The sequence below is a fragment of the Stylophora pistillata genome, chromosome 7 (genome assembly GCF_964205215.1).
Source record: "Stylophora pistillata chromosome 7, jaStyPist1.2, whole genome shotgun sequence".
NCBI classification, from domain to species: domain Eukaryota; kingdom Metazoa; phylum Cnidaria; class Anthozoa; order Scleractinia; family Pocilloporidae; genus Stylophora; species Stylophora pistillata.
Genome location: NC_142525.1, coordinates 23,679,612 through 23,701,365, shown reverse-complemented (window position 1 = coordinate 23,701,365; position 21,754 = coordinate 23,679,612). Strand labels below are relative to the sequence as shown.

The window sequence follows — 21,754 nt, the reverse complement described above, 5'->3', positions numbered from 1 at the left end:
ATAATCATAACGGTGGCCAATTTACCATTTCAACTTTGTTGATATATTCAAATTAACACAGGATATGACAATTACCACTTGAACAAAATTAAATTATGTTAATTTACTTGATAATTGACTGTTTCACTTTCCCACCATTGCAGTGCAATTTGTAGTAATATAACAGTTAGGGAACCATAATATTCACGTGAAAATTAGAAATTTTATTACCATCTCCTAATATCTTAATTTTAGCTGCACTCATAGCATCATAAGCAGATCCAGCTGCACCTTGGGGTGCCTGTGTTCCCTTATACAGGCCACCTAAAAAAAAGGCAATTATTAAAAACTGGATGATTGGATAGTGCAATTCAAGAATTTTTATTGGCTTGGCCATTATGGTATATGAGCCAATATACCATAATCTACAAATATGGTAAGCGTATGCGTAAGCTTAAAATCAAAAGGGAGCTAAAAAATCTGGTTTCTTCTTACAAAATAGTAATTTCTTGGGGGCATTTTTAATAAAACAATTATTCCACTCGCACTTGTTAAAATTATGAGATGATTATAGCCAACTTGGCGCTACGCGCCTCGTTGGCTATCTATCATCTCATATCCAACGCATGCTCATGGAATAATTGTGAAATAGTCAAAGAAGCAGTTTTAGAGAAAGTTTACTTAAATTACAGCTGTACTATAGGTATCTATAGGTCATCTTTGAGGGGAGCTCAAAGGTTAAGCTTAGCTTTAGTGGTAATTACTACTAAAGATTGTTAAACCTAATGCAATAAGCCTGTTAGGAGGGGATCGAGAATATTCATCTTTAATTTGGAGGTGCAGGAATGGGGTGAGTAGCTGTCCAACTCTGCAGCCAAGTAGGTGGTCTAAATTAGTTTAAACTTTCCATCCACATTTAGATAGGAGAACTTAAATAGGAGAACTGAGTCTAGTTATCACCGTGGTCGATTAAATAACGAAAATAAGGTAAATCACTAATTTTAGCAAAGCTACTAACAACAAACGGAACAACTGACAGGTAGTCTCTATCAATTTTAAATGATCATGCTTTGATCTTCAGGGGTAATTTGATCGGTATTGATATATATACAAAGTATTTCAGCCGGGTGAGCAGTAGTTAAAAATAAAAGTCTGAAGACTCGGCCAACATAAATAATAATAAATATAAGCAAAGTTAATCTAAACCATTTTAAAGCCAATCAAGGGGATTGCAAAAGACACGTATTACCTAGCAGAACAGGTTTCCACAGAATTTTAGCTCCGTTTCGACTGGCAACACCTTCTATGAGTCTGCTCGCCATGTAGGCGAATGGGCAAACAACATCGTAATAAAACACTACTTCTTTCATGGCGAGATTTACTTCTCAGAGCGCCCTAAATCTTTTACTTTATTCGTGTGAGCCTCCTTTGCATTCAATCAGCGGTTTCTCAAATCTCAACTGTTACTTTGTCACGCAAATCCACTAAAATTGCACTTTTTTCGGTACGATGCTTGAAATTGATTTCAGATTTTCCCCCTTCATTCTTGCTTTGTGCAGTACGGTGGATCATTCTAGTAGGTTTGTATCTGTTCAACACATCTGCTGTCGGAAATTCAGAAGAGTGGACCATTGTCGAAATGCCATGACCTTAGACCAGAAACCTCCCGCGTAATTGATATGCAAGTCCTTCAAAGCTTCGTGGGATGCAACTTTTAGCTCTACCGCGACCTCCCGGAGCACGACCGTAAAATAAACACCGACGGATACAAATAAAAAATCACACCTGGCAAAAATGTTTTCACAGCTAGGACAGTAGAGCTCGCCTAAAATTGGGTCAAACGTTTTTCATTCATTTGCGTGGGAGCCCGCGTGGGTGGAAAATTAGGATCGGAATGAGGTGTAGCTGAACATTTACAGTTACAGTTCTTGATGTACTTCCTGAGGAAATCGCAGATACCCATATATGATCGTGAATTGAGCCAGAACCAGCTACGCGACTTGGAACATCTGAGCAGAAACCTTACACAATCTCACACAATCCTAAATGTTGCGCGATGACCATTGATAAAGAAGACATTCCCCGATGGCTGAGTCTACTAATCGTGTCTTGCGTAAGTTCATCAGTTTTCCTCTCACTGGTCATTAACTCTAATCCATATCTCACGAGTGCAACTGGTTACGCCGATGGAGGTGACATGTATTCACATCAGATAGAAGCTCTTTACCTAAAGGAGCTTCTGCAAAGTGGTGCAACAGATTTTTGGTTCGACGAAGTCACGTTAGGTTACCCGTATTTCCTCGCGTATCAACCATTTCCGAGTTTATTTACGTCTATTCTGATGATCCTCTTGGAATCGTAAGTACCAATAACTCTTTATCTTAATGCTACGAGTCAGTAAACGAGGGAAATCCTAGCCAAGGGTGTGTTTGGACCCTATATGATAAAGAGGCCGGGTTTCGAAAACCTGCTAAATGCAAAGATGGGACCGACGGGTTGCAGTGTCTGTCGGGGGCAACCCATTTATATATAAACTATTGATATAAATTAAATAGAGTCAATGAAAAACATTGGAAGGTTACTGAAATTTGTGCACGTCAGGTCTAAAAAATCTTTAAAAAAATCATACAACTAAGAAATCTGGTAAGTTTAATTTGAAAACTATAGCTCCACGCGCGACACGTGAAAGGATCTGGTGACAACTTGGACACGTGCATGATTTAGAAATTATGTAACCGGAACGAAGCGGTTATGTAACACTCTGTCAACAGTGTAATTGTCGAAAAATCTTGAAATCTTGTAATACGATCGTAGTTATTGTGAAATGTTGAAGCGACAGTGTAAAAGAAAAGGAGCGAACAACGAATGTAAGCGAACGTGTGTTAAGATTGGGAGCGAACAGAAGGCAATAAAGAACGTTATACGGTCCTCAGATTGTGAGTGGAAATAATTTGAACGCTCACTTCTTCTGCCTGTGTCTAAAAATAATGTGAAGAATTTACACCAAGGGTTATCAGAGTTAATAGAGGGAACTTTTGTTCCCTCTATTAACTCTGGTGTTATGCAGGAGTGACTTTTCTTTATAAGCTATTTCTTCAAAACGCACGAACAAGATTTTAATTGGAAAGTGAGCCGTTTGTTTAATACAGGAGATGGAATGGAACAGTCCCCAAATTCATCCTATCCAATCCCATTATATCACATCTTTTTTCTTTTTCTTTTTTATTCTTTGACAGGGGGTCAGTCAGGTTTTGTGCCATTTCTAAGAAAATGATTCGTTAAAAGATAAACGTTATACAGACTGCTTTCATAAGATGAATGATTGCTTCCTGTTTTCCTTAATATGCTCATTGGGGAAATGTCAGATATTACTTGACACCTTGAGATGATCACTTGCTAATATAATCCTTGATACAATGAATATATGAAGTTCATGTATTTTGAACTGCGGTATTAAATACGTATGATGCACGATCCTTCGCAGTAGATAGCGCTATTTATGCAATAGCGAAAATCAGACCTGAAAAAAATCAGGCCTGTGAGGGATTCGAACCACTGACCTCTGCGATACTACTGCAGCGCTCTACCATTTGAGCTAACAAGGCAACTGGGAGCAGGCCGTTAAGTTGATTCGTAATAAACCCGTGCATCATGCGTATAATCCTTGATGTTAAGCCTTCTAGTGGATTCGATGTGATGAAGCACAGGCAGCCCAAGCTCACTACTAGAAAAGCGGACGTGACTTTTACAGTGTTGCGCAACGTTTTATATTTATAAAGGTTTGTATGGGATGTTATCGGTTTGCCTTAAAAGAGAGAAGAAATGTCTTGTTTTGAAATAAAATGGGCTTACCTTATTGCCTTGTTGTTTTCTTTGTTGATTCGGAGCGTCTCAGGCCATTTTGAAGCGTTTTCGGCGAGTTAGCGCTATGTTGGTGTTCAACTGCTGAGACGCTCGGAATCAACAAAGAAAACAACAAGGCAATAAGATAAGCCCATTTTATTTCAAAACAAGACATTTTTTTCTCTCTTTTAAGGCAAACCGATAACATCCCATACAAACCTTTATAAATATAAAACGTTGCCCAACACGGTGAGAGTCACGTCCGCTTTTCTAGTAGTGAGCTTGGACTGCCTGTGGATGAAGTAGTCTTTTTCTGTATCGCTGTGATCAAAAACATGTCTGGGGTGTTCTTATTTCGATCAATCTGTGCAGGAAATGCACAACTTCCCGAATACGACTGTTTAAATATTTGATGACTGAATGTCCTTGGAATTTGTTTAACAATTTTTTTAAGATCAGTCAGTACCCACGGGACTTGTAAAACCGGCACACACCCTAGATGTTTTAGCGTCCACACACTACCCGCCGAGACTAACTCTGCTATTTGTGGGTAGTGCGTCATTTTGCCAAGTGTCATGTCATGTCTGATTACTTTAAAATACAAAAATACAAATACAAATAAAGGTGTCTTCCCGCAGAAAAAAATTTTTTTTCCTATTTTTCTATTAGTCTCACTAGGCAAAATTTCGGAATGTTGACACAGAAGTTGAAAATCTAAATTACTTCCGTTTTTTGATCTATAATGTAAAAAACATCTTGTAGATTCGATGCAGTTGTGCTTTTGTAAGTGCTTTGGTCACATGCCTGACTCTTGGGTGGTTTTTCCTTTTCCGTTTTTCTTTGGTAAGTGATCTGGGTAGGTCAGGAAACACGTAATTTTCCCAAATAATCTGGAAGAGTAAGAACATCTTGTGTATTCAATGTGGTTCTGCTTTTGCAGCTGTTTTGGTCACAAGCCTGTCTCATGTGTTTTCTTTTTTTTTTTTATTTCGGCCACTGATCCAAGCAGGAAGCACACACATTGTAATTCCCAAATTAATTGGGCCGTTGAAATGTTCGATCTTGAAGTTCTTTTTAATGAGAATTTTTCCTTGATTAATTAGCATATATACATGCTCCATAAAATTGGCACTACATATTAAAAAAAGATAACATTTGCCAGAGGTTTTTCCCATGTATCTTTGGGGTACGAGACCCCCCGTGAGAGAGAGAGAGAGAGAGAGAGAGAGAGAGAGAGAGAGAGAGAGAGAGAGAGAGAGAGACACAGTATACTTGTGCGTGGGAAATTAACGTCTCCTACCCCTAACCCTGCAGGAGACGGGACCTCCATTTCTTCGTCCCTATCCGAGAAGACTAGAGTATCTAACCATTTCTTGATGTTACAGAAAGGAAGCATATTCTTCTCAGTTATTTTAAGACCTTGAGTGTTGGTCCGACCGGGGCTCGAACCCTCGACCTCCCGCACAATAGTCCAGCGCTCTATCCAAGGTAGCTTCTTAAGAGTCCGATGCTCATCTCGCCAAGATCATAAGCCTTGAGTTTGGCAAGCAAGAGGGCATGAGGGATACTTTCGAAAGCCTTTGATAAGTCTATAGAAACGACTGTCACAGTTTCTTTACTATCGCAACTTTTCCTCCAGTCTTCTATCAGTCTTAATAAAGAGGTTTCACAGCTGTAATTTGGTCTATAGGCAAAGATAAAATCGGATAATATATCTTGATAAAAAGGCTTAAGTTGTTTTGCTAGGATTCGTTCAAAAATGTTATTGAGGCCCAAAAGAACAGGTACGGGTCTATAGTTCTTTTTACAAAATTCCTCGTCCTTCTTAAATAAAGGGGTCACTTGCCCCATTTTCCAGCGTGAAGGATAGCGAACTAGATTCATTGAACAGTTAAATAATTTTTCAAGAGGCTCTAATACCACGGATGCAGAATCCTTAAGTAATCGTGAAGGTATAAGGTCATGGTCGCAGGATTTACGCGTATTCATTTCTGACAAAAACTTCTTCATTTGCTTTGAGTTAGTAAGTTCAAAATCGAAATTTGTCGTCATGTTTGAAGAATGGTTAATTAGTATGGCCTGAATGCTTGGATGAGTGCTGTAATCAGTTCCAAATTCCTCCTCGTTTATCTCTCCTGCTGCATCAACAGCTCGAACCACTTTATCTCGTGAACTGTTCGGACTTTGGGAAAAATATTTGGCAGGCTTTTAACTTGGACTTATGCCAGTATGTATACAAAACAGTATGAAATTCTGGAGGGAGCCATGTAGACTCAAATTTTGATATTGCTTGCATCTCACAAGGACACGTTCTTAAGATAAAATGCAAGAGAGTCTATAAAAATAAGTTGCTGACAGAGATTAAATATCTTTAAGTAAACTTTTCAAGTGCTCCGCGCCCGAACAAAACTGGCTTAACAAGTTACGCACTTACACGTTTGTAAAACACTTGGAACTTTTTTCTTAGTATTTAAGTGACATTTGGTTTACCAAATAGGTTACACGCCACAGTCTACACTATTGAGTTATGATCATAACAACGAAAGAACTATAAGATAAGAGTCGCTTGAGGCGATAGCCGAGAGTGACTTAGATTCTTGAGTACTTTGCAAATATCCCAGGTGCATCCATAACTCGATAGCGTAGATTTTAACACCGGTTTTTCCTGAGAACGAAGCTTTTTCAGTTTAACGTGTGTGGTTCTTACGCAATCCTTGACACAAAATTTAAAGGAATGGACAATTGGAATGATATGGGACGAATCGTGGAGTTCCAATATTTCAGTATCACAGAGGATCTATATTTTATAGGTAGCTATTCACTTTCGCAAGGAAATCGAAGTAAAATACAAAAACTCGCGAATTAACAGCATTTTCATTTTTCGACCTTGAACGTTTGCACCATGTTGCGATACATCAGTGCGCCTGCTAAGACTGAAGGCAATCGTCAGCGGTCACCCTTGCGCAAATAGTGGACGCTAAATTGACTAATGGGGGTGCTTTAATTGAGCTGTGTTAGTAAGTAGTTAATCCTCATTTCAATGATAAAACATAAAACTTTAGGCAGTGAAGATTACACCCTTATCCTGGAAATACTTTTTGTTTGTTTGCTTTTGTTTTTGGGTTTTTGTGTTTTTTCGTTATTTGGAAGCGGATGACTTTTCATTTGCATACCCATATCTCTTAATGTTGGTGGTAAACTCATGTCATTGAGTAGAAAACAATTAGGTATCCTACAAGAACAAATGTAGTTGAACTATGCCCGGTTGAATGATAATACCGTTTTTCAGTACTGAAATCAGATTAAAGAGTCATTGTGTAGTGTAAGGTTATCTCGCAGCTTGAACCGAGCACAAGGAAATCTAAAACTAAGCGATCCATCTCTACCACTTATTCATTGCTAAGTAAGAAACTGCAAAAGTCAGTGTAAAGTAGGGTAGCTTACATCCCGTCAGTTTCGCAAATGTTTGATTCCTCTTTTAACATTTCTTTTGCAACCACGTTCTTTGGAATGGACGATGCCGCATGTTCTAGTCAATACCTGTTCTACATGTCCAATGCGTCCTCTGATTATTAAAATGAAATGAGGCCTAGATAAAGCTATTAACAGACTCACCCTTAGGTTAGTGACATGGTTAGCAATGGCGACAGAAAGTCACCGAAAATGGGGAAGGTTGGCGGATCCACGTGGTAGTGTGTATTAGATGGGATAAAAATAAAAAGGTTTCCGAAACTATATAAGCTGGAAACTATACAATCATACTACATTGAGGTCGCTTAAAATCACGATGTTTTTCTACCATTTAAGGATCGCCCATCTATTCCTGTTGAAATCAGCGAGTTTCATTTGCTTCTAGCCAGCTTGAGATTGCCCTTTCTGTTATAGCGCGATGTCCTAAGCGGCCGGGAAAGAAGGAACAGAATTTAAGGGACGGTATAGATGAGGACCGTGAGAGGAATATAATACATCAATCTTGATTGAATACATAATCTTCATGAAAGAAATAACAATTTCTACATTTCTTAAGGTTCGCGCGTTCAAAAGTATTGGTGACAATTAATTTTGACACCTACTATCGGCTTAATAAAGCGTATATACTCGTATGGTTTAACTGTGGGTTGAAGATTCTTCCGAATTTATGGATGAAATTTATATTTGTTTGACAACACTCGAGGACGCCACGCGCGTGGAAGCTGATTTTGTTGTCGCGCCGCCGACGCAAGGAAATTCGTCTCAGCAAGGCCAGCAAGCCGATGAGCCAAGACATGGAGGTGGTGGCGGCTCAAAGGTAAGACTACCGAAATTACATCTACCGTCTTTCGATGGGAATTGCAAAGATTGGTCAGCGTTTTGGGACAGCTTCGATTCAGCAATTAATTCAAATCAGTTGCTCACTCCTGTTGAAAAGTTCTCTTATCTACGAGCGTCGCTTGGAGGATCTGCGGCGGCCACTATCAATGGTTTGAGTTTGTCAAGTGCGAATTATGAAGCAGCTGTGGCACTGTTAAAGGAAAGTGTTACGAGGATCGAATTATCTTCACTGAATCTGTCACGCAATCCCAGACTTTTCTAGAATTATCTATAATCTGTAATATTCCAGAAACTTCTTTCATGTGACTCAGCAGTTTCCAAAAATAGTACAACTTGTAATACGCTATAAATAGTAATAGAACATTCTAGATAACTAGAGTAATTGTATAAAAGCTGGCTTGTGAGAAGTACAAAAGAGATTTGTCCGAGGGCTTACTCTCGTGGCTTGCTGACTGAACTTGTGGAAGCTATGATATGACGAGGCTATGACCTTTTGACCTTGCGATATCCGGAGAGAAGAAAGAGATGAATAAGACGATAGTCGAGAGAGGAAGAAGATAGAGAATACCGAGTTTACTATGGAGTCCTCCGGAAGAGTTTGTATGCAAGGAAAGAATGCGATAAATCAAGAAAGCCAAGCGCTGGGGTCTTCAGTCGGCGGATGTTCGATTTGGAAGTTGATCAAGACGACGAACACTTACACGGCATGAAGGATTGTAAGCCTGCTTTATGAACTGCTTAACTTAATCTTTAACCTAAGTAAATTAGACAATGTAAAACTAATTAAATGGTTAAAATGGATAACTGCTTGTTGTTACATTTTTGTTGCGTGCGATATATCGTACTCGGGAGTCTATTTTCATATATGCTTTGTTAGCGGACATTTGTTGGTCATTCGTGCACGTAACAAAATGTATGGAGATCCACAGAAAATTATTGATGCTCACATGGATGCACTTGTTAATCTCCCTGTTGTTGAAAGTGCGCGTGATTTAAAGGCCGTGAGGCATCTTTATGATGAAGTGGAAGCCAATGTACGAGCATTGAGTGCACTGGGCCGCGAGGCAGAAGAATATGGAGGTCTCTTGCTTCCCCTATGTTTCACAAAATACTAGAAGAAATCAGATTGAGCATTTGCAATAAAGTTTCTAAGGAAACTTGGAACCTTGAGACAGTTTTGAAGGAACTTAGCAAGAACTAGCAAACAGGGAACGTTGTGATTATTCAGGAGTCACACATTCTGGAGATACGTCCACAAAGGAAGATCAAAAACAGCCACCTGTTAAGAAGTTAGGTGGCAAGGGACCCCCTCTACCTCTGCACTGATGGCTGTATCAGACGGAAATCAGCAACCTGCATGTGTTTACTGTGGCCAGCGTCACCCATCTGTTCAGTGTACTATTGTCAGCAATGTTCAAAAGCGCAAGGAAATTTGAAAGAAGAGTGGTCGTTGTTTCATTTGTATCAGGAAAAATCACCTCAGTAGAAATTTCCGTTCACGATCCCGTTGCAGTAAGTGCTATGGACGACATCACTCCAGCATCTGTGATCCTACGGAGACACCTGTAAGCCCAGTCAGTATCGAAACTCAAAGGCGTGGAAGCACAGTTGATGACAAAAGAGTGAAATCGTCTGTGAATATGTGTGTGGGCACAAAGAATACTGTACTCTTGCAGACGGCAAAGGCAGTTAACTGCATACAATCCAGGAAATAGCCATCGCAAAATGACTATTGGAATTATACTGGACGGAGGGAGCCAGAGATCGTATGTCATAGAAAGAATTCGAGATGCCTTGAATTTACCCGTTTCATACTCAGAGTCACTAACAATCAAGCCCTTTGGCTCAAACACTGGAATTCACCAGCAGTGCAAAGTAGTTAACCTATGCATGGGAACACTGGGTAGTGACGATGTAACACTGTCTGCTATTTGCGTCTCTGTCATTAGTTCCCCGGTTCAAGGTCAATGTCCCAGAAAGGCAGTGAGTAATCACCCCCATCTTGCTGGCTTGACTTTAGCTGATGACTGTGAAGGAGAAGCAGACATTGACATACTGGTTGGTGCAGATCAATACTGGAACCTTGTCACAGGCAGACTCATCCGAGGGGATTCAGGCCCGACGGCCATCTACACCAAGCTGGGTTGGGTCTTATCTCGGCCAGTCCATTGTCAAGCGCCCTCAAGCACCACCGTTAATCTGACAAGCACACATGTGTTGAAATGTCAAGTCTCGAACCACTCAGATCCAGACCTGCTGGAGAGCAAGCTTGAGAGATTCCGGAGGCTTGAAAGTCTTTGCATAGTCCCTAATGAGAGCAGTGTTTATGATGACTTTCAGCAGCGCATATGCTTTGATGGCCAGACATATGAGGTCAATCTTCCCTGGAAAGAGCCTCACCCCATGCTACCCGATAACTACAGTCTCAACAGGAGTTGTCTGGTGTCTCTCCTATCCAGGCTTAGGAATGATCCTGGAGTGCTTAAAGAGTATCATGCAGTTTTTCAGGAACAATTGAATGCTGGTATAGTTGAAAGGGTCGAAGAAGGGGGTGCAGGGGAAGTAGGAGAAGTGCATTATCTAGCACATTATCCAGTGGTTCGTCAGGATAAACAAACAACCAAAGTGAGAGTAGTTTATGATGCTTCAGCGAAAAAGAATGGAGGCCCGTCAGTAAATGACTGTTTATATTCTGGTCCACCACTGTCAGAAACCATTGCAGATATTCTGGTCAGATTCAGGTGCCACGAGGCTGCACTCGTTGGAGACCTAGAAAAGGCCTTTCTAATGATTTCTGTAGCTGAAGATGAGCGTCACGCCCTCAGATTCCTGTGGTTTGATCACCCGTTTAGTGAAGAGCCCAAGATAATTGTACTCAGATTTGCTCGTGTAGCGTTTGGCCTCTCCTCCAGCCCATTCCTTCTGAGTGCTTCACTCAAGCATCACATCATGATAACGGAAAGTGAAGACCCAAAACTTGTGCAGAAACTTCTTCATTCTCTTTACGTAGATGACATTATTTCTGGAGACAGTGATGTCATGGGAGCTTACAAGTTGTACATTAAAGGCAAATCAAGACTAGCTGAAGGTGGATTTAATGCAAGAAAGTTTGTTTCCAACTCTAATAAATTAATGAGCCAGATCGAGGAGAATGAGAGATTATTAGAAAATAGTTGCCATGGAGGTCAATCCATTGGATCAAAGGAAAATTCTGAGACTGCGATGAAAGAAGATGAATCGTACGCAAAGAGTGCAACGCACAGTGGAAGTGCCCTACCAGCTACAGAGAAAGTCTCGGGTGTACATTGGAACACGGAGGAAAATCAATTTGTCCTGGATCTAAAAGAGGTCCTGGAAGATTCATCTTTGGACGATTTGAGCCCAACAAAACGTGATATAGCACGGATCACGTCGAAGATTTATGACCCCATGGGTTTCATTACCCCAGTGACTGTCAAAATGAAACTATTTTGCCAAAGTTTATGTAAGAGAAAGTTGGGGTGGAATAAAGTATTGGATGAAACGTCAAGAAAGATTTGGAGAAATTTACTGAAGAGCCTAAAGGAGGCAGAGCAAATCAAGGTGCCATGATGCTACTTCTTCGGTGTTGCAGGGTAGGTACAGTCGACACGTCTACAAGGTTTCTGTGATGCATCAGTCAGTGCTTATGCAGCTGTAGTGTACTTAATGATAGAAAGGGCAGATGAAACCTACCTCAAGTTTTTGACATCGAAGACAAGAGTTGCACCGCTTGTTGAGCAAACAATCCCACGCATTGAACTGCTCTCAGCACTGATTTTGGCCGACTTATTTCTCATATCTGACCTGTCTTGGAAGAGTTTATTCCAATTTCCCATGTAAGATGCTGGTCTGACTCAGAAGTAGCACTGTATTGGATTCGTGGAGAAGACCGTGAGTGGAAACAGTTTGGTCAGAACAGGGTAGATCAGAAGTCTTGTGCGACCAAATGCCTGGAGTCACTGCTCAAGTGAGGACAACCCAGCCGACATAGCATCGCGCGGAACATTACCGGCAATCTTGACCGAGAGCATATGGATTTCAGAGCCAGACTGGTTAAAGTCGTACGAAGGGGCAATGCATATCCGTGAAGAAACCGCCAAGGTCAAACGAGCTCCTGTTGAATCTCTGCAGGAAGCAAACAAGGAACATCGTGTGCTAACATCAAACCTACCTTGCTCGTCACTTCTTACAGGATCTTCTAGTCTGGCAATGAGTGCTGTTATGGATTGCAAGAGATTCAGCCGCCTACACAGATTGCTAATGATCACATCTCTTGTTTTGTGATTGACACGAAAACTGAAATCCAAGGGGCGGGAGCGCGGTCTTGTCCCAGTAGACATTACAGCAGATGATATCTTGAAGCGGAAGAACTTTGGATTAGAGATATTCAAATCGGGTTAACGTCAAGTGCCAAGTTAAAAAACTGGGAAGGAGAATTTGGAGTGTTCTCAGACCCAAGTGGAATCTTGAGATGTGGTGGAAGGCTTGGAAATGCAGATTTATCAGAATTACAGAAACACCCTGCCTTGTTAGAGTAATTGTCTTAGAAGTGGTGGACATAGGCACTTTGTCTTTAGGTTTTGAATTACGTTGGTTGACCATTTCCGCAACTGGTCAACTGTCAGAGATTTTCCCATGTATCTTTGGGGTACGAGACCCCCCGCGAGAGAGAGAGAGAGAGATGAAACGTACTTATGGCGGTTCGCCAAGTTTTCGTTGAGTTCTAATGTCGTTGTGTTCAAGATTTGTACGTTGTTTTCGCGTATGGCACTTAGCCTATAAAGAGTACCGGATTAAAGTTTTCACAAAATTTTTGATGCTCTACCTCTACTGGATGAATGATCACTTCTTATATTTATTTATTTATTTATTTATTTATTTATAAGATTTGCCGACAGGCAGGGACACCGCAACAGCTTATCAGAGAAATTTAAGATTCTCAATGTATCACTTGAAATTTGTTCATTTTGATTGGTGATGTTTCAGCTCCTCGGCAATCCATTGCAGTTTTACGGGTAATTTAAAATACCTCATTGTTGTAGTTAGTAAAAGCATGTCTTTACGAGTGTGTGTACATGTTTTGTTCTTTTGTTTGTTTCTTTCCTTACTTCTTTTTTTGCAAATGATCACGATCTGAGTGAAAACCACATCATTTCCCAAATTGATTGACTGATTGTCCTTGAAATTTGTTCAATAAGAATTTTTTTGGTTGTTAGATAGACCTGATTGGAGCCATTCCTGACAACTATTGTTTCTGGCATTTTTTTTATTGCCACAAGACAATAATGCACTTTTATGCTGATTTCAGGGTTTTGTAAATGTTGTAGATTTCCGCATACGGTATAAGATTATTTTCATCCAAACCATGATAAGAGCAAAGGCTGATAGTTTCGAAAGAAACTGTTTGGGGCTGCGTCGGCGGGAGTAACGAAATAATTTGGATATATCAACAAAGTTGAAGTGGTAAATTGGCCACCGTAACGAAAGGATTACAAAAGCTAACGTTTCGAGCGTTAGCCCTTTGTCGGAGCGAATAGAGGAATTGTGGGTTGTGTGTGCTTTTAAAGGTAGAGAATGGAGCTACGTTATTGGTTGGAACATGGCAACGAGAAAAACAAGAATAAATTAGTGGAATGAAAAGCGTTCGTTGATCCCTGTGGGATTTAGACTGCCGGTTTGAGAGATGAGCTTTTGTTCAAGATTTTTACGGCTTTCCGTGCTACCTAAGTGTAAGAAAAGACCGCAGATTGCCATATGTTGCTTAGAATAAGAGCAGTTTAATTCCTAGTAAATTATCACTACCAATTCTTCACTAGGTCAAGACTCTTAGGCAGTTTTTTTAACATGTCATCAACCATGACATGTTACCGAACCAGGGGCACAATAACTGTCAGTGATCAATTGAGATCTTAAAATGATTATCACATTTTGTATCAAATCTCTCCTGCACATCGGTAGCAAACTAGGTTCTGACAAATTTTTACCCAATACTTAATGAGAAGGAGACACTGATGAAATGAATTAAAAAGGATTTTTTTTTTATAGCGACATGCATGATTAAAAATAGAAGATAAGAATGAAAAAAGTCCAAACAGGTTTTTTTTCTTGGTCTGACCAAAGTGGAGACTGGATGCATAATTATTAATCCTTTTGAGAAAGAAAGTTATATGTTGCCCTGCCATCCATAATCCCACTGGTTTCTTAAAATGTATATGTGACATGATCATAAACAGTTGTTCACTTAACTAACTGCAACAAAATAGATTGAAACTATCAGCCTTTATTCAAAATAGATTAACTATTGGTAATAATGATAATAATAGAACGATGATGTCTCCAAAGGAAAAATTATCAAAGGTTACATGTATGTTTTAATTAAAGCCTTTTCAAAGCTTTTCGTAGAGTTGGTCATTTGTAAGAAGATTGGAACATTGTTATACCAGGAGTGGTATAATGCTCCCATTTTTAGTTGTTATTGGTTTTTTTTTTTTTTTTTTTCTGAGGAAAAATCTTCTGTGTTGCCAATAGGTAAATTAGACAAAAACATACGAATTCTCTTACAAAGAAAGGCTGGAGGGAACGGTAAGTAGTAAGTAAGTAAGTAAGTAAGTAAGACTTTATTTAACGAGGGTAACATGTGACAGTAATGAAACTGATAAACTAATGGCCCTCGAAAATTAAAATTCGGAAAAAAAAGGAATTGTAACAAACGTAACAATATTAGGAATAATTAAAATAAAATAATTAACCTATATACATCATAAAATATTTAAAAATATAAAAAAAAAAAAAAAAAAAAAAAATTACAGGAATAATTTGCTAAGAATTTGATTATCTAAAATTATTTTAAAAAGGGAACGCTTAAAACGTTTTACACTGGTACTTCGTTTGATGTCCACACTTAATTTGTTCCATTCTTTCGTGGCTCGCACAGCAAACGCTCGACCCCCTTCAGAACTTCTCTTAAAACGCGGGCACATTAAGTTTAAATTACAGAAACGGGTTTGTCTATTGTGAGTGTCAGAGTTTCTGATAAGAATATCATTGATATATTCCGGGGTATTTCCATTAAGCCTTTTGTAGGTTAGAGCGCATCGATTGACGTATGATTCAGCATAAAAAGGAACCCACTTTAAGGTGTTAAATAAGCCGACAGAAGGTGCTGTTCTTTCGGCATCAAGGATAATTCTAGCCGCACGTTTTTGAAGACGCATGACTTTCAAAAGATTTTCTTTACTGCAAGAAGTCCATATCGTGCTACCGTAAAGCATTACAGGTTTAATGATCGTAGAGTAGTATATGTCACGTTGATTGCGTTTCAGATAAGGACTTATGTGACGAAGGAGTCCAATACGTTTCGCCAACTTTTTGCATAACTCCTCAATTTGGCGATTAAATGAAAGATCCTGATCCAATGTTATCCCAAGTAGTTTGAAATCAGTAACATTAACATTAATTAATCCCAAGTAGTTTGAAATCAGTAACAGTAACATTAATTAATCAGTAACGGTAAGTGGTAACTTTTTATCGGCACTTCCCTGTTGAACTAATCCCACTTCCTTTCTGGTTAAAGGTTTATCCCTCCTCTGTTACTGTTCCGTTGGATGTTTCTTGTTCTTCTTTCCGTAATGCCTTGGACATGGCTGGTTGGCCTGCGCAAGCTGGGAATGACACGACTCGAAGTAACTCTGGTGTCCTTGTGCGTGTATTCCATTCATAGTTGGCGAAAGTTTGGACTGGAACTCAGTGCCTTTCAACATTATGGGCTCTTCACCCAGGCTTATGGGATGGCTATATTCCCACTGGCAGGTAATCTGAGCGTGTAAGATAGCAAAAGAATGCTGGGGCGGAGCTGAGAGTTTTCATAGGGGGGACGCGCGCGAAGGAGGGGGAAGGGGGTCACAGCTACGAATTTCCGCGAGCGTTACCTGAAGTGGCTTATACTGCTGCTCTTCCTTGCGTACCAACGGACTCGTATTCATCCGACGGGAAGGACCGGCCAACGCAGGTGGAGTCACTGCACTGGAAAGTAGTTAATTGATTAGTTGATACTTTGGATTTGCGCGTTTTTGCAAGCGCAAGGCGAAAGATATGTATGCTGTTAACGCAACGGAACGGAACGTTAGCGAATAGATTTCATGTTGCCGTGCGCTTATTTTTTTTTTTTAATAAGAGATCACAGATGACGTCAAAATGTAGAAAGAAGAATAAAAGTAGCACACGATGCGCAGCGGAGTGTATCACTGAAGTTCTTACCACATTTCTACGTCTTCTGTACTCTATCACTAAACTGACCCAAAGCTAGAGATCATCTCAAGCTCTGTCCTCCAATAGATTACAAGCTAGAACCAATCAAAAGTCCTGCGTAATTCATGATCAGCTTATGTAAATTTTAAAAGGCAACGAGCTCAATAAACTCACTTAAAATTCGTAAAATCTGCTTGCAGCTCATTCGAAGACGTGCAAAAACGGTTTAAATCTCTTGAGACGATCATTCATGTTTTTCTGTTCTTAATGACGTCTTTTTTTTTTGTCATTCTAGCTGGTTTTTTATATGAGCACGTTCTTTATGGCCTTACCTCAAGATCTGCAACAGTCCTACTTGTGGCGCTCAACTTCATTGCGCATTCATTCTTCGGCATCTATCTCGGCATAGTGACCGGCGTAACTTTGGTGGTAGATCTGTTTACCAATCCGCTGCCTTTCAAGAGGAAGCTGTGTTCCCCTTCAATTTTGCGCGCATGTTCTGTGCACTTTTTAACTGTTGCTTTGCTATCATGGTGGATTTTCCCCTTGCTGGCAAATTTCAAATATGTTGGAGGTCTGCCTTGGAAAAATGAGGATGGGAATGGCTACAAGGCTGAATTTATCTTTAAGAAGTTATTTTCCGGCGAATTGTTTGACTACGAAAGAAAGGTTCCGTTTATTACGACGGGAGTGTTAGCAGGGTTAGTTTTTATTTGCTTCGCATGGCAAAGAAACAACAGAAATACATTCTTCTACTGTGGAAAACGGCGTCTATTGTTCATTTGGTTAGGTATTCTGTTCTGTGTGACTTTCTCTCTACTTCTTGGAAGAACAACTTTTGGAGCGTTTTACAACTTACTACCATTTCATGAAGAAATCGAGACTATTCGCTATTTGAATGGCATACATTTTTGTGGACTTCTTTTGCTTGGGATCTCTTTTTCATGTATCCTTCGTTTCTTGTGCACCGCGTTGTGCAGGATTTCGAGAGGTTTCTTCAAAACCCGGGTCGTCCTGATTGCAATGATGTTGGTTATTTCACCGGCTTTCCTTAGCTCCCAACTTCAACAAATAAATTCCTTTTTGTCGCTGACCGAAATCCATGAAATGCCCGAGGGGCTGAATGAAATGAAAAGTTACCGAAGCAATGGACGAGTTTTGGCACAGAAAGTGCTGGGTGAGTAACTTTTAGCTCTTCAACTCCAAAGAATGATTAGAATCTATTTTCTTCCATCATTAACACTCATGAACCAAACATTAAAGTCATGAGAGTGAAAAAAATAGTCGCTGCCTCAAAAAGCTCTTGATTGTTGAGAAAATTTTTTGGTGATTTCCACAAGAAATTTAATGAGGGTGTGGACAGGAGACTTGGGGATTTGATCGTTTTAGCCTGTGCCTCCATGGTCCATGACTCTGTCTACTTGTGCTGTTCTCAGTTGAATACCGTGAGTAATCTGGGACTTTGTAACGCACTGCACTGCTGAGAAAGGGATGAGAGTAAATGTGTGAACTATTCCCACCCCAACCCCCACCTTCCTCCGCCAGCCACAGGTGCCCGTTGTAGAGACTTCATGGCCATTAAAATACTTTTTTTTTTCCTTTTTTCTGTTTACAGGTACCGGTGATCCTTTGAGTTTAGCTCTCTTACCGCACTACAGTAAAAAACCTGGTGGGTCCTCATGTTTTTACTAATCAGTTATCAAACCAGCAGAAAAGTTGAAGTTTGTTTGTTTTTTAAGTTTTGTTATTTTTAGTCGTTCAAAGTATGGATCGAAGCTTTGTCCCCTCTGCATTTTCGATTCCAGAGTTTTTCTTTTTCGCGCGTGATTGGACGTGGGTGGAAGAGCCCTTGCGGTCTTACATAACCATAAGACACAAGGCTCTGTAATCGGGAACATGTCCACTGATAATGTGAACTGCTGAAACATACACCGTTGAAGAAGAAATGGCGTGATAAGTGCTAACTGAACTTGTAAATGGTGTCTTTAAGTAATCCATTCACTTCCAGGGTTGATCAAAAATGAATTTCTCGTTAAAATTTCGCTACAGTTTTACAGCTGGAAGATAATGTGAGGAAAGAAAATATCAGCTCCGTGATGTAATTTAATAAAACGCCAAATTCCTGCCTGTCTTTACCAAGAATGGGTACTATTGAACTGTCTGACTATATATATAGGAAAACCTTGAAGTTCATAAGGATGAGAAGAAAAAACTGAGCGTCTTGTCTAGCAATATTCTAAGTCGTTTCGTGCTACAGAACTTAGACAAGCTTCGAACAGTGTCTGAGCTAAATTAAACTTGTAAAATTGACGGTAAATTGCAGAAAAGATACCTGAGAAAAGGCAGGTCTTGATGGTATTCCCGCCCCATGCCTCGAAGATACTAGCTGGACCCCATAGTGGCGCCCAAATTGTATGTGGCAGGCACAATTTCGAAAATCGTTGAAGAATAATTTCTTTACTAGCATTTTACCTACAGCTCGTAATCTTTTATTTTCGTCTCATCGAAACCTTATTTCAATTTTTAATGAAATGAATTTCATCAGATTCTTTTAAGGGAAAGAAAAACCCTTTAAATTTTGCCTCGCTTTCAAAGTGAGGCTTCGTAGCTCAGTTGGTAGCCGCGCCTCAACTAGTGTCTGGGAGGCACTGGTTCGACTCCATCGCAGCCTGGATTTCGTCAGGCTTCTTTTCTGCAATTGCTTAAACTACAGCCCACCTACAAGGAATATTTATTTATTTGTTTGAATCCCTTTTAACTGAGATAATGGTATTTAGGAATTCTCACCTATTCCAGAGGCTATCACGACTCTCTCTCCCTCTACTATTTGGAGCTGTTATTACACAGTTTGGACACAACACCTTGGTTTCCTGATCTGCTTCGTCTTTATAACATTCGTTTCCTCGCTACATACGGGATAGAGCTACCCTTACACTTTCTGAAGGCTTGTCAGCTAAGACACCTGGCTTTCATAGGGAGCATGGAAGTTTACGTGAGAGAGCCCAAAGAGAATTATGGATATTTCGAGTTTGTGCATGTACCAGGCGCTATATTGGGTGATTTAAAAGGCATGCGCGAGGCTGTTGTTAGAATCACTCAACTGTTCACAAACAGAGCTGTATTTGCCGTGAATCCTAGCAGCCCACTCAACGATCCACCTTTCGAAATTGTTGTTTTTGATAGAGTTGCAGATGGAAACTTCCTCAAATTCCTCTCTTCCGAGGCGCCGAGGTTCGAGAACAAGTGGTTTGTCTCCAAGATGAGGGTAAAAGAGAAAGCTTTCCGCGAAGATGTGAAGTTTCAGCACTTTCCTGAAAGTGTTAGGTCAAGAGTTCTGCAAGAGGAAGTAGGAAAAACCTTCTACAGAGCTTATGTCCACGTACACGAGCGGGCATGGAGTAAGGTATGTTTGCCAGTTTTGGTATTAGGTCATCTCCTTTTTATTTCCCACGATTAGCCCCCTTCTCCCTTCGAATAAGTATTCCTCCCATCGGAAAAAAATAAAAACAGAGTGTTTGCGTTATTTCGACAAAATTTCGCTGTAGGCACTTTGTTTATCATTTCAGATCAGTAAATACCTCTAATCAACCGAGTTCGAGGTCCGTACTGTAGATTACGCATTGAATTTTTCCGTAAACGAGGTTATTGTGGCATATTTATTGTATCTCTCGGCTCAAATAGAGGGGAAGATTTTAATTTTAACAAACTCTTGAACGTAGCGGGCCGGACAATGAAATACGGCCCATTAAATTGACAAATTGTAGTGCATTTCTTGAGCTAAAATGACCACAAAGTTCTGCTCAAGTTGTGATATCTTAACAGGACGGCATTAACCCATTTACCCTCAAATTTTCTCAGTCTTCTCGTTCCTTTTTTCAGAATTTGTATGAGACCGAGCACCTTCTTCTGAAAGTGACGTATCATCCATACTGGAAATGCGCCTTCCATTCATCAGCGGAAACTATAGATGGCGCACGTGATTGGCATGAGGTTCTGGTGCATCACGTAACACCGAGTCTAATGAGCATTGTTTTACCTCCAGGGAAACACCACGTGATCTGTCAATACAAGAATCCCATTTGTCAGAAAGTGGGTTTTGTGTTGTTTCTTGTGAGTTTCATCGCCCTAATGGTGAGAGAAATAGTTGTATTCCTGCACTACCTACCTAGATGATCACGTGAAAAACGTTTTCCTTCTTGGGCCACTTTCTCAGTTGGAAATACGGAAGGAAATAACTAATCAAAACAAGTAATACCTGATTATGATGGCAATGTATACAAGTAGGTGGATGAGAAATATTTTGGAGAGGTAAGAGTGGGCGAGATAACTCGGAGGTTAAGCCACTCTCTTTAGGATCAAAGGCCAAGTTCTCAATCCCTTGCAATTTCAAGGGAAATGTCAATCAACAAAACTACCAGTCATTTGGAGAAATTTTCAAAACTGCAAACTTCTTTATTTAGAAAAATAACTTAATGTCCATGTCATAACAATGTCGTGCTTTAACGAACAATATATAACTATGGACGTCCGATATAGAATATCGCAAGGGAAAGTATGCGAGAAAAACACTCTCAAGTAAACATCCTTACCGTAAAGAGAAATTTTTGGAGTAGATTCAAAAACAGAATATTTGATATCTTAATTTTACTTGGTACAAAGAAGAGTGTGCCTCAGTCTTCCTATAAACGGCAACGTTCGTGAAGTGCTCGGTTGTAGCAAAAAACGTCTGAACTTGTTACGTCGATTCATGATGGCTTGACATTACTAAATTAGGTGACACAAAGCGAATACATAATGGACAAATCTTTTTATCAACCTTTTCTGCGACATTGGAACGGTTCGACTCGAACAGTTTTTTTCTCGTATCATTCCGTGTATTGCAATTTGAAACATATTTCGAAAAATTCACGTTTGAACACATATTATTGTGCGCATCAAATGCTTCTCCAATTGCAACAACTTTGAGAATCGGTAAAAATGCTAAGGAACAGGTTGAACTTTTTCTTAGATCAAAAAGGATATATACATAGAAAGATTTTCAAAAACGCTTGTTTTCGCGTAAGAGGTTGTAAGAATATTTACAACGTGACGGAGAAAATTCATACCGCACACCATTTAAACTGTCCTCGTGAAGACTAAAGCAATCTTAAATAATTTACAGATAAGCGTTAAGGAACATTAAGCCAATGCTTAAGTATTCTGGAAATCACTCAGGTTTAGTACTGCTCGGTACCAGTTTCCAAGAGCTTGTTGAGTTGCCTGGATCTAGTACGATGGCGACTCCAGCTAGGATCCAGTGTTCCGCGGTCTGGGAACATTTAATGGGTAAAGTAACTGAACAGCACTGCCGAGC

The 21,754-nt window shown here is 39.9% G+C and overlaps 3 protein-coding genes across 4 annotated transcripts in view; 1 reads left to right on the top strand and 2 right to left on the bottom strand.

Annotated features, from left to right (window-relative positions):
- The window catches only part of LOC111339829 (glutathione s-transferase kappa 2), a 13,446-nt gene extending 9,610 nt beyond the window's left edge, over positions 1-3,836 (bottom strand). The window contains exons 1-2 of one of the 2 annotated variants that reach the window (XM_088728986.1): positions 3,540-3,836; positions 211-303 (exon numbers count right to left, since the gene is read on the bottom strand). In XM_088728986.1, the coding sequence (XP_088585112.1) occupies positions 211-244 (34 nt within the window). In that variant the 5' untranslated portion in view covers positions 245-303; positions 3,540-3,836. Of the gene's footprint in view, positions 1-210; positions 304-1,228; positions 1,527-3,539 lie in introns of those variants that run through there. The other variant, XM_088728985.1, reaches the window with a different exon arrangement.
- LOC111339839 (uncharacterized) lies at positions 1,710-21,307 on the top strand. Its single transcript, XM_022946566.2, has 6 exons — positions 1,710-2,337; positions 15,728-15,963; positions 16,697-17,578; positions 18,017-18,070; positions 19,179-19,804; positions 20,281-21,307. The coding sequence occupies exons 1-6, from the start codon at positions 2,036-2,038 to the stop codon at positions 20,572-20,574; spliced, it is 2,394 nt and encodes a 797-aa protein (XP_022802301.2). The 5' UTR covers positions 1,710-2,035; the 3' UTR covers positions 20,575-21,307.
- Positions 20,829-21,754, bottom strand: part of LOC111339840 (uncharacterized) — a 72,850-nt gene continuing 71,924 nt past the window's right edge. Inside the window, exon 85 of the mRNA XM_088728981.1 lies at positions 20,829-21,754. Within this exon, the coding sequence (XP_088585107.1) occupies positions 21,608-21,754 (147 nt within the window). The 3' untranslated portion in view covers positions 20,829-21,607.